The sequence below is a fragment of the Crocodylus siamensis genome, chromosome 3 (genome assembly GCF_052110815.1).
Source record: "Crocodylus siamensis isolate JL-2025a chromosome 3, ASM5211081v1, whole genome shotgun sequence".
Classification (NCBI taxonomy): Eukaryota; Metazoa; Chordata; order Crocodylia; family Crocodylidae; genus Crocodylus; species Crocodylus siamensis.
Window position 1 is genome coordinate 244,684,401 of NC_143397.1, and position 13,341 is coordinate 244,697,741.

General features: G+C 42.1%; 1 protein-coding gene across 3 annotated transcripts in view; it reads right to left on the bottom strand.

Moving 5' to 3' along the window:
- Nucleotides 1-13,341, bottom strand: part of ASAP1 (ArfGAP with SH3 domain, ankyrin repeat and PH domain 1) — a 296,405-nt gene that overhangs the window by 81,238 nt on the left and 201,826 nt on the right. For all 3 annotated transcript variants that reach the window (XM_090040654.1, XM_090040655.1, XM_090040656.1), the window contains 2 exons: nucleotides 8,298-8,398; nucleotides 6,251-6,320 (listed from right to left, as the gene is read on the bottom strand). In XM_090040654.1, the coding sequence (XP_089896780.1) occupies nucleotides 6,251-6,320; nucleotides 8,298-8,398 (171 nt within the window). The remainder of the gene's footprint in view (nucleotides 1-6,250; nucleotides 6,321-8,297; nucleotides 8,399-13,341) is intronic.

The following is a 13,341-nucleotide window of genomic DNA, read 5'->3' on the forward strand; positions in this document are numbered from 1 at the left end:
TTTTATCTGTTTATTGCCATCCCTCTCCCTGTAGCTCAACATATAGCTACTAATTTCTAATACTTATTCTTGGGTGGGAGGAAGGGTTATAATAATTTTTTTTGTCATCTTTTTATTCACTTAACATCAGTGTTAACTGTGATTCCAGCATATTTGACCATAGAGGCAGACCCATTCTACACAAAAGGGGATCCATCTTTTCTGAGTTCATGCCAAGACATGGGTGTGATCCTTCTAGTTTGCAAGGGGACAGGTAGAGAGCTGAGGCACCACAGGCCAAGGAGCTGGCCTCTGGTAGACCCCAACTTATTCTCAGTGTTCAAACAGAGGCAGAAGGTTACCCTAAAGATGTGGAAGCACCCTGGGAGTCTGTCGCAGTCATACCCAGGCTGCACCTGGAGCCCGGGCATGTCACAGATACTCTTTTGACATTAACATGGAAAGGATACATCTTTAAATAGCTTTCTCTACTGCAGATAAATTTTATGTCTCCTTTTTTTTTGGCTTTTAACACTGACAACCTTTATAAGATTGAACATTGTCTCCTTTTGCTAATTGATTACTTTATGATGATTCATGAGAATCAACTATTATAGTTTATATAAGATTGCAGTTAGTGATATTAGCATAGATATTACACAGAAAAAAGAATAAGTTGTAATGGTGGAGGCAAAGAGGGAAATAAAGCATCATTCATACTTGTATTTAGAATGAAGTCACTGTGAAGTATACCTAGTATGTCTATAGCCACTGGCAAACCAAAGGTTATATATATCGTATCTGGACTAATATCTATGAGATGTCTTTGAATCTTATATCATACATTCTTAAATCTCAGACCTTAGAAAGAGATGTCTTTAGTTTACATGGCAAGATACGGAAAGTAGTCAAATTACATTACCCATAAATCTGTACATGAATGTCAAGGGGTTAGGTTATTCAATGACAGTGGACTTCTAAAGGGGAAACTAAATGATCATCCCCCATAAACAAGATTTTCAGTTTGACAATCAAATGCCAAGGTGTTTATGTCACAAAAAATGGACTCCTGCCAGACACAGCTGGAACAGGCTGGAAGACAAACTACCCTCTTAACATCAGAGATGATCTCTCTATATTTGTGCAGAGGTAGAAGTGAGCAGAAAATGCTTATATCACATCTGCACATGCTGCTACTTACCAGAGAGCAGAGGACTTCAGTCTTCTAGGCTGTCAATTCCTGCCTCCCTGCCACCTAATCCCAGCAATCAGAATTCAGTACAAGAAAGCAAAGTCTGTGTTCTAAGCAGATTTGGGAGTTTACCCAGGTAAAAAAATTACTGCGCCATTCCTTATTAAATGAGAAATCCTATTTTAACAGAGGTGAACAAAACCAACCTACCAAATTATGTGTATGCACAAGCCTGAATTGATTTTAATGCTGCAGCATTCATCCATCTGACTTTGTCTCTACCATTTCTCATCACAGCCTCTCTTTATTATACTATAAAGCACCTAGCATGTTCTTGGATACTATAAAAATAATAGCAGCGCTCCTGTTACAATTGATTCAAGCAAGCCTTTGTGAAAGCAAATTATGCAAATTCTAGTACATTAAAAAACTGCATAGTATTTTGGCTTTATTTCAATTTTAGTGTTTTCTGCAATTCCATGCTGGTAGGACCTGTATTTAGGTGACAGCAGGTAGATGAAAAGCCATATCATAGTTTCTTAGATAGAAGATTATGCAGAAAAGGAGTTCTTTTAGAAAAAAGTGCTATGTAGGAAGGTCCAAGGACAATTATGTGAACTACAGTAAATAGTTTTGAAAGAAAAGATGCCAGTTTCCAAATTTTCCTAGCTCAGTAAAGATGATGATGATGATCACTAGGAAAGCAGTTTAGAAGTAAAAAGAATGATAAAATCACTCAGTCCTTATCCTGGGAAGTCCTTGTCTGTTTAGCAAATTGAGACTCGCTAGAATGTAAGCAAGAACCTAACAAATAATAAAATTAACTAAGCCTGAAAAGAATTTCTTCATATGTAACTTTGGAAAGTAGACGCCTTTGAATCAGCTATTAGTTTTTCCTAACATAATCTCTCTTAAGTGACTGTTTACAAATTTCAGAAGAATAAAATCTTTCAAAAAACAGAACTGAGAGAATTTCAAGTTCTCTAGGGCTGTAATAAAGAAGCCTGCTGTGAACTACTCAGAATAAATTGTAATCAGCTTTAACATATTGGAGATAGCTTTGCCCTCTGGTCAACTATAAGCTTTCAGGCACATGGCAAGCAGTAAATAATACCCCAAAATAGACAAGTAAATTAGAAATGCAGTTTATATTGCTAGATTAGATGTGGTGGATGACATTTTGGAATCACAACGTAGGTAATAAACAGGGTTAAGAATAATTTACTTAACTAACAGAATTTATGAGCACTCTGAAATTCAGAATTTGTGATTAGATTTTTGGTCTTGCTGCTTAATATCATCAGACTTTGTGTGGATGACAAACCTTCAAAAAGGACCCCAAAACTGCTTCAGCTACACAAATTTCTTGCAAAAACCTCCTTTAGGGTGTTAGTTGCAACACCACATCTGCAACAGTTCTGAGAAAACATTTGTCATCCCATAAAAGATCCCTTAATCTAAGCAAGTGGACGAGAATAAATGAACAAGCTAATCTGCCTTGACAAATGTGTCAGATATTCCCTCGGTGTTCCTTGTTTAGAGAAAATGAAAAGATTCTCATTACATCAGTGTTTGCGTTTTTACCTTTTTACTTAATAACCAAAGAAAATCTTGCACAGTCAGGTGGAGGCAGTGAAGCCCCTGTAGAGGCTTCCCTTTAAGATGCTCTGATGGGACTACTGCAATTTAGTTGCGGCACCTGCTGAATTACTGGGGGACGCTGCTGAACATGTACTGTACCCATACTATTGTGACTACCAGTGTGCTTCCAGCCAGGGAACTGGAAGTCACATTGGCATATAAAGTCACACCAACAATGGAATCTCGATTATGTATTATCACCTGACAAGATAATACTGCTCCTGGATCATGAGGGATAGTGGATAGGGAGCAGGAGTGCCTAGAAGAGAGGAAACTGCCCACTGATGCTGCCATCCCGAGAAGAAGAAAGCAGGGACTTGGCACCCTATGCAGCTGCTCCCCACAGTCCCTGGCTGGAGTGGGGCAGGAGAGATCCTAGGGTTTCCCCTGCTCCTTGGACAGTGGGAGACAGCAGCAGCAGCAGGCTTCCAGTTCTCCTGCTCCTTACCTGCCTCTGGATGTCCCCTGCAGTCTGGGAGCAGGTGGTGGATGGGCAGAGCGGCACACCCCGTCACTGTCCCTGGCCAAGTGAGGCACCTCATGCTGTGGCTTACCAAAGATTCTGGCTGGAGCCACCAGCACCAGGGAGCATCCAGAAGCAACCCCTAGAAATCCCCTGCTGGAGAGGGGGAGAGGGGAATGGGAGAAGGGAGGTTCCTGCACTGGAGGGGATGCTGAGAGTGGTGATGGTAGAAGGGGTGGGGTGTTTCTACGCTGTAGAGACTACAAAAAGTTCCCAGCAGCGGCTGCCACGGCACAGTCTGCCTGCAAGGGAGGTCAGAGGGGGAAGGGGACCATTTCCTCTGCTGCACTGATGACATCTCCCACACTCCCCTTTTCACATTCCTGGATCCACCCATGCAGGTGTGTAATAGCATAATATCTGACTAATTTCTATATTATCATTATTTTTTTATTGCTTTACTTTTGTTCTCCCACCATGACCATCATTACAGTGTTTTATCACCTTGTCACACGCCCAAGTACTTCCCATGACTAAATGTGCTTAATTTAAGCGATCTGATGAGATCATTGCCCATGGCAGTAGAGTAGCTTCTCATACTTACAAAGCAAATTACAGATTGATTTGATCGTAGCAGGATCCATCCAAAGAAAAGGCAAGCAAGAATAAAACTTTTCCTCCTTTGCAGAGTTTGATTACTGTGGCATGGAGTCCAAGTAACCCTTCTCCTTGCTACTTGAACACAAAAGAGAACTGACTATTTCTATGCAGCAAGCCACAAAAAAAGAAAAAATAGTTCAGTCATGACCATAATTAGAGTATTCCATGAGATCTCAAAGTATAGCACATGTACCACTTCTGCTTGCTATTCCATCAATTCACTTCAGGATTAATTCTGAAGGGGATAATATGCAAAAGGAACATCAGAAAGCCTAGCACTTAAAATATGTAATTAACCAAAATAAGTGGGGATGTGACCCCAGGTTCTAAAACTGGGCATATATGCTCCCTTAAAAGGCTTTATTAGTAAGATGACCTTAGCACAAGTGTATTAACTACCAAGTCGCTTCCCATTGTCCATTTAATTCGCTATTATTGCCCTGTGGTCTAAGATTATTCTGAGAAAGTTTTTATTTAAGTTTCTGATCCCAAAGTCAACTGAAGTCAACAGGAATCTCTCCTACATTTTATATTTTCACTGTACATTAATCCAGCAGTGAACAAGCCTCTTGCATCTAAAACTTATGCTCAAAACAAGTGCCAAGACAGAGAAACAAACCAATGAAATGCTATTCTTCTGTTCTAATGCAGTGGTGGGCAATTATTTGGGTTGGAGGGCCACTTAATGAGTTCTGGTGACCTGTTGAGGGCCACATCTCACCCTCTATCTCCCTCCTTTCTGGTGCTGAAACCAGCATGGAAGCCTAAACCCACCTGCAGGATTACCATGCCTCGGCTCCCAGAGTCCAGGTTTGGGCTCCAGGTACTGGGGGAGGTGGTCAGGGCTTGCTACAGATGTAGGCTGAGACCAGCGTCAAAGCCTGAACCCGCCTGCAGCTGTAGCATGCTTTTGTGCTGGTGGCAGCCCAGCCCAGCCAAGAGACAGAGAAAGAGAGAGATCACACATGCACAAGCAAGTATGCCTGCACACTGAAAGCAGCATGGTCACCTGGCACTACACAGCTGCCAGAGCTGCCACCTGCCTGTGGGCTGGACCCATTTACTTGGTGGGCACCTCCCCACAAACCAGATCCAATCAGTTGGCAGGCTGTATTTTGCCCACCCCACTCTAATACTATTTAGAAAACATACTGTTATTCCCTATCCAAGATTTTATGATGCATTCTTTAGACAATTGTTTTGTCTACTGATTTCACACCTGGAACGCAACTAATTTATAATGACATTAAACTGGTTTATTTAGTGTAAAGAATTTGCTCCAACAAATTTTGCTACTTTCCAAATAAATTAATTTTAAATTATTTAACCAGCTTTAATAATAAGTTTGTAGTGCAAGTCAAGCTAAAAAACCCTGAAGGCTCTGGAAGCCTGACAGTTTATTTTTTACTTTGGAAATTTCCATATACTAAAAACAAACCAAAAAAATGCAACATCCCTGTTTCAGATTCGATATGTTAATAACCTACAATATAAAATCTTCGGAAAACCAACATTTCCTTTTCATCTTAAATTTATCTGAATGGTTCTCAGGTCTCAAAAAAAATGTGTGCAGGCATTAACAGTGCACAGCTTACTGTGGTTAAGTGCTTAGTTTCAAGATTGCACTTAGCTGAACTTCATGTAAACAATACTCATTAATGCTACTGCACTGTCAGTGTCACGGTTTTACAGTCCCCAAACTAACTACCTCCTACCATGTCAAGGCCTCCAACAGCAGTCATGACACTGACTAGCTCCCATCCAGTTGAAAACTTCTAAAAGCGTCCATTGACATCTGCTTCCCTTTGCCATTTTTTACACAGTTAACCAAAGTAAAATTATATTGCAAATTAGGGTTTCACGATTCACTACATAGGGCTGAAACATGTACCATCCAGGTAAGCATTTCATGCAAATAAATGGTATTTGCTGTAATGCAAGCAACAGGCAAAAAACTTGGATTGACATTGTGTTATACAGTTAAGTGAAATACACCCATATCTACATGTATAAGTACAGCAGTTCTCAAGCGTCCTAGTCACAGAGCCCTTTTATATGACTTCTGCCACGGCACCTTTATCCCTGGCTCTGCAGGCTGCACGAACCAATGTGGAGACAGGTGACCTGGCTAGGCAATGGTGGCACACCATCTCCAGGCCTGCTCCACCATTACCCTCAAACTGTTTGGTGAACCCCAGGTTTCTGCAGAACACTGAGAACTACTGCATAGTGAAATATACTATTAAAGAAGTGTCCACAGGGATAGAAGACACTCAATTCACAATGGCAATACAGCAGAAAAAGAGGCAGCTTACTGTTGCATGTGATATGGTAAGAATTCCATTTTTGACAGTGCACTTCCTTCTTTGCCACACCTTCCTTAACCTAAAATATTAAAAATAAAATGGCAATATATAAATAACCAAACATAACTGCTGTTCTTCCTTTAGGTCGTCTTTACTGCGTTCTTAAAGAGAGAAAGCCTAGCTGAAAATATGTATTATTCTGTTGACTTTTAAACCAAATTAGCCAGTCTACACACACCTCTGACGGACCAATCAATCCAGGTAAAATGTTTAAAATACCTAAATCTCCCCCATCAAAAGTGACTTCAAGACTTAATGACCTTAGTCTTCTGCAGTTTAATGAGACTTTAGCGCCAAGTCACTTTAAAATAGGACTTACAATACAAGACGCTTAGATGCTTTTGAAAACTCTAACACTCAATACCTTTATTGCTTTATTACTACATTGACTGCATTAGGTTTTATTAAAATATAAACCAATTACATTTTTCCTGACCAGGTGTGGTGAATTCTTTTATGCTAAGAAAAGAAAAGAGAGGCAAAATTTCCCAAGACTGCCACATCCAAAGTTACCTTGGCTTGATTGAAGTTTTTCATTTTGTCTCCATTTTATATAAATGAAAAAATATTTCTACTTTGTATTCACTTCAAAGTTAGCAATTCAAGCCCCTAGTATACATTTGATTGAAAAATCCTAAATGAAGTTTCTCTTCAAAAAGGAAATACATATATTAAATGGCTTATATATGTATCAGATTGTTTATAAGCCTCCAAAGTACTGCAAAGTGATTAGAATCCTACTGTAGTTGTGTTTTGTTCAATAATCTGGGTTAACTTCTGATTTCAACAAAATTATATTTTTATGAATTCTAGACCGCGAGTTTTTCTCATCTTCTACCTAAGAATAGGGAATTCTGTACTCAAAAGTGATAGTTACCTGAAGGCTAATATTTTTCAGAGTGAAAACAATTTTAATTTTCTTTTAGAAGGTTCAAAGTAGAAAACTGAATGCTGTCCATCCTATAGAATATTTATGTACTAAGGCTATGTGAGTCAGCAACTTTCACTCTCTACTCCCTGAAAAAAACGCTGCTCAAATTCTCCTTCTTTGACCGGGCCACCTCTTGTGCATGTCTTAAAACAACTGCACAGAACAAAAAATCCACATAATCCCTCGTACCTTAACACTAATGTCTGACTGAAGAACACTGAGAAGGTATTACGGACATTTCTGTTTTCTTTTCCCTATATTCCCCTCATTTGAGTCCCCCAGCATGCTTTGCAGCCCCATGCTGGGCTGTGCTGTCTGCTCCAGAGAGCAGAGCTGGCCCTGCCCCTCTGCTCCCTAGCTGGAGCTCACTGGCCCCCACAGGTAAACCCCAGCTGGGGTCCGGGGCCAGGGAGGGAGGTTAAACTCCCCTTTCCCTGAGTATGGATCTGCCCTGCCCACTGTTGGCTGTGACTGTGAACTACAAATCCCAGAAGCACCTGGAAGCATGAAGAGGAAGTGATGAGCAACCATGCAGAGTCTTGCCGCTGTAACAGTGGATTGCAAATCCCAGAGACCTCGAGGCAGCAGAAAGAGGAAGCAAACACACAGCCCATGCTGGGTACGTACCAGAGAGCCATGTTCCAGCATTCCCTGGCTTCTGGCCTGAGCTACTGCAGGCATGGGGCTGCATTTCCTGAATCAAAAGTGAATGTCTGTTCATTTGCTTATTGGTTCAATCTTCACAGCTTAGACTAACCCACAAAGACTGAATCCATTCAGCCAGGGGCTTTTTGACTGCCTGTACTTGGCCCATAAGACAGTGCAGTTACCATCTTACAGTTGGTTCAATATCCTTTTTGAAATGAGCTGGTGATCTCCAAACACTTCAAGATTCTAATACTAAGCCATGTTTTCCTTAAAACTTTTATTTACGTCAATAGCACTTACAAGCCACAAAAATCAGAAAAATTAACATCACATCTGCTTTTGAACTTACAAATTAAAAAAAAAAAAGTTAAAGACATATATTATATAGTATGAATGTTTTGTAATTCAGGTACCTACCCATCACTCTTCTTTAAGAGATAACCTTTCTTCTCACTACCATACTCCTTATTTCCCTGAAGCTGATGCATACTGTATCCTCCTTGCCTGCTTTGGGAATCCTATGAAAGGGGAAAAAAACCCATAAAAAAACCCCTTAAAATATGTAATAAATTCTACTATTCTCTAAAACGTTACTCAGTTTGTTCCCATTCTTCCCCCTACCCTACCAATTTTACAAATTAACTGAAGGTTCAGAAAGCAAAGAGTTATAGGTAACATTTAACAGCTAGGCATGACCTCTTACATTAGCCAACCTTCCCTTTACTGAATATCCTCAACTCTTACAAATGTCATTGAGAATGCTGAGCATACTAAGAATATATGTAATGAAAACTAATGTCAGAGAATACTTTAATGAAAGGCTAATCTGAAATAACAAAAAGCAACTAAATTTCACATGCTTATAAGAAATATTCATCCTTAACAATAATATTCATCCTTAATTTTAAACCAGTTTAAAAATACACATTCTGTTAATGTTTTCTAATGAATGAAGCCATCTCAACATTTTAAATCTAATGAACTAAACAAGTATAAGATTTAAAGTGTTATCAAATTCACTAGAGAAATGAAGGCTCATTAAAACATTGACTTACTCTCCTAGACTTCAATCAGGAAAGGCAAAAGCAATATAGGAAAGAAAAAGCAAATAATTGAAAAAGAGAATTATTTTTCTTCATAATATGCTTCTAAATTTATATTTTGCAGTCTCATCACCTAAAAAACAGTCTGTAACCCCCCTCACAAATGATACCCAACACTGATAGGAAAAAACTACAAAATTGTTTAGTGACTTCATAGCCTTTGCTTACCAAGTAACAAGTTAATACGGTAAAATATTGTACCACATAATTTTGTTAATAATAAAGAACTGGAATACAAAATCATAACGAAAAGATAGAAATAGGATTATGAAATAATTTAAACTTATAAAAACAAACCATTTTTTGGCACTTCGCTGAGCACTTATTGGTGAGGGTTTTATAAGCAAAAGCAATATAATTAAGAGTATAATTATGAAAATGATTCACATGAACATTATTTGTGTGTGAATATCATTGGTCTTGGTGACAATTACTAGGAGTAGAAATTACTAGTTGAAGTAAAAGATAGCAAGATCAGATTTTAAGATGTTAGTTATGCATCTTTTATACCCCGATTAAATATTGAAGGTTCTAAATAACTGTACTTCATCCTCCATAGATGGAAGGATGTATATTTAAATGGATACCACCAATTAGTTCTGGCTGAAGAATTATACATTATAAAAATCAATTTAAATTAAAAAATCATAATATTTTTTAAATAAAAATATTAGAAAAGTCTTTGTGAAAGTCAGGTACAGAAATAACAAGACAGAACCTCACACATGTACAGTACTGAAAACTGAAGGCATCTGACACTATAAAATTATTTCTTCACTCACAAACTTACATACTAAATTATTTTAACTACTATTCACCCCGTATTACTTCACTGCAACTTCACTCTTCTTCCTCAACCTGCTCTTACACAACAAATGCTCCTTCCCAGTGCTATTGCTAAGGGATGTCAACTGCAATATAGTATCAACTGGCAGAGGGAAATTTGGCACAGGATAAGAAAGCAGACAAAAGATTTCTAATGTGCACATCGTGCTTACTTATACCATTTTGGTGTAAAAGGCATCAACTGACACATTGTAAAACTTCAGTTATTGACCAGAAATCCTTGTTTTTTCTCTAAAATGCAAAATTCTCTGATAAACCCCCTCCCCAAAATATAAGTTCTTTCACAATTAAAATAAAACATCACTATATATAGGTATCAGTTGAACAGAATGTTTTACTGATATATTTACAGTAATAAAGCAATTTGGAAGTCTATCCGTGCCTCAATCATTACAAAATAAATTCTAAATACCTATATATTTTGGTGTTTGATCTTGGTTTTTTTATCATGAAAAATTCAGAGCTTCCTGCTCCCTTCGCTCATCAGGACATGGGTCCAGCTGCAGCTGAGCCCTACCGCTGCTCTCTGGCACTAAGCAACCCTGATATGCCAATGCCCCTCACTCCCCAACCACAGCCCACCCCCAGCCCTGCTAGCATGACCTGCAGGCAGAGCTGGCCTTAGGGGTGACCAGTGAGGGCAACTGTCCAAGACACCAGGGTGGGCAGAGTGTCATGCCATCTCAGGACAGGGCACTGCCTCAGCTTGGGCGGCACTGGAAGAGGAGGCAACCCAGGGATGCCCCTCACTTGCATCCCCCTGCCCTACCAGAGGCGGCACCCAGCTGCCCCTACACCCAGGCCCCTTCCCCACAGTGTGTGAGGTGAGGGTGGGGGTGTGGAGAAGGGGGAGAGCCAATCACAGGCAATGTCACAAGTGATGCGTCCGGGAGGAAAGTGAGGGGCATTTGCCCTCCCAGATTTCTGCCCACAGCAGGGCACAGGGCTGCAGGCTGGCTGGACTGGCACTGGGCAGGAGCTGCCTCCTCAGCATATCAGGCAGGATCTGGTGGGGAAGGTCATAGCAGGACAGTGAGACTCATTGCTGCTGTTGCTGTGACCCCATGCCAGATGTGCTGCCATGGTGAGGTGTCCCTTGCCCGTCGCCGCAGTAGGAGGGGCACAAGCCTCTTCCTTTGCATCACTGGGTAGGGGGAACCTTACCTTGGCAGCCATGGTGGTACGGCTGATGCTGCCCCACTCCACCCCCGCCCACCAGGTCCCACCCACTGGTCATGGAGGTGGCTTGCGCTCAGTACCAGTCCAACCAGGCTGCAGCCCTGTGCCCCACTCTGGGTGGAGGGAGCCATGTTCTCTCCCATACACCCAACGCACTGCCTCTGGTACCTGACCCCTCCCTAGAAGTGCACACAGTGGCCAGGAATTGGTGCCCCAACCTGACAAGCTTCCCACGGCTCCCCAACTGACCCCAGCTGACTTCCTGCCCTTTGGGTGGTAGGCTGGACTCGATGATCTTCCGAGGTCCCTTCCAGCCCTGATGTCTATGAAATCTATGAAACTGGGCCCTGTGGCTGCACATTCCCATTATAGCCCCAGGCACCATGCACTGAACCTGCTGGGCAGTGCCCAAGCCCCAGCCAACAACCCCACCTCACTCCCTCACTGTGCGGGTTTGGTGCAAGCCACCACCTCAGTCTGCCCGCAAGCTGTGCCCCACCCCCTATGCATCACTTATGCCCACCCCCCCACCACCTCCCCCCAACTTACCTGCAGGCAATTGCAGCAGCTGCTCTCTGCCATGCTACCTGGGGCTGTTTCCTAATCACGTGCATGTGCACCACACATGTAGTTCCCCTTGCCTCTGATCATTCTCCTCCTGCTCCCCTCAGCCCTAAGCAGCCCCTTGCAGGCTGGAACTCTGTCAGCCTACAAACGGAAATCCTCAGTTTCCTGCATTTTTCCCCTTTAAAGGAGAAAATCTGCATTTTTCCCCTTTAAAGGAGAAAATCTGCATTTTTCCGCAAGAAAATGGAAAACCGCGTCCCTGTTTACGACAGATTAAATGCCCAGCTCCCAGGCAGGATTAGAACCCTACTGTGCTAGAAACTGAGCAAACACCGTAAGAACAGCCACTGCTCCAAAACAGTATAAAGATATGATAGAACAATAAGCATAAATCAAAATGGATGGGATAAATTAGGAAAACAGAACTATTAAATATATTATTGTACAGACTAACTGCATCAGCAGTCAAACTGTTAGTCAAACTTTTAAAGAACCAGGATATAATAAATAAAACCAGTCCCAAATAGTGAAGAATTTCCACAATGGCTATGTTCTTCTATCCACGCACAGAACCTTTGTTGCGTTTACATTTCCTCTTCCACCACAGATCCTCTCGAAAGGTAGAATCGGTGAGAAATAGCACTCTGTGATAATAGAGGGTGGCGTGCTTTTTTTGGGTTACATTAGCATTTTTCAAAGTATAAGATGAGTGTTTTTCCCCACATAAGAAAGCTTAAACAAATAATTTATGCACAAAATTACAGAGGCTAGCTACAACAATTCAAAACAAAACATTATCAGTCATAAAGAAGACATTACTACTATAATGCCAGCACTCTCTACTAATTCTTTGTATTATGTATTACTAATTAATCTGGTAGGGAATAAATTTTATGAAGAATAAGTTCAATTAGAAAGATGGTCTGAACACATGAACTACTGCAAGGGTATGCGCATGAACACAAGGGTTAAGTACAGGCAATAAAAAGTCCCGGGTGGAATCGGGTCAATCTACACAGCTTCATCTAAGCTGCGTTAAATGAACTGCTAAACATACTGGACTGACCTTCAGTTTTCAATTGGGAAATGCAGGGGGAGGCCTGCAATGTCCCTGGTCAAAAGGCAGGGGCACTAGAGCATGCCTCCCCGCCTGCTGGCCATTGGGAACCCAGCCAAGCAGGGCCATTCCCAACTCGCTGCCCTGCACACAGCCCCTAGCCCCCCGCTATTCTTCTGCAAGGGGTTTAGGAGCCCCCAGCTCAGGGGCTGGCCCACCTGGTGGAAGCTTACATCCTGGGGGGTTTCCCAGCCCAGGGCAGCCCTGGGGAGAGGAGGGGAATTCCCACCCTCCTGCTTTCCCACAGCTGCTTGCCTCAGCCCCTGCCACAGGGAGGAGGGAGAAGGAGACCTCTGGGTCAGTGCCTGCCTGTGCAGCCCAGTGTGGGGGTACAGGTAAGCCCCTGCCTTGCAGGACCTTCCTCCTCCCCAACCCAGAGTCCCCCAGCCAAAGCAGCTCTAGGAAGCAGAGGGGAATTGTCCACCCCCCCGACATGGCTGTTTGCCTCAGATACCTTTCCCCTCCCTCCTGCGGTAATGGCCGAGGCAAGCAGCCGTGAGGAAGAGAGGAATTTCTCTAGCTATCTGGGGCTGCCTTGAGCAGGAGAGTAGCTGGTGCTGGGCCAGAGGTGGCAGCTGGCAGGAAGGAAGGGCTGGGATGATGCCACCCCGCCGTGTGGCCTTTCCCTCCTCCTGTGCTTGGAGACCGG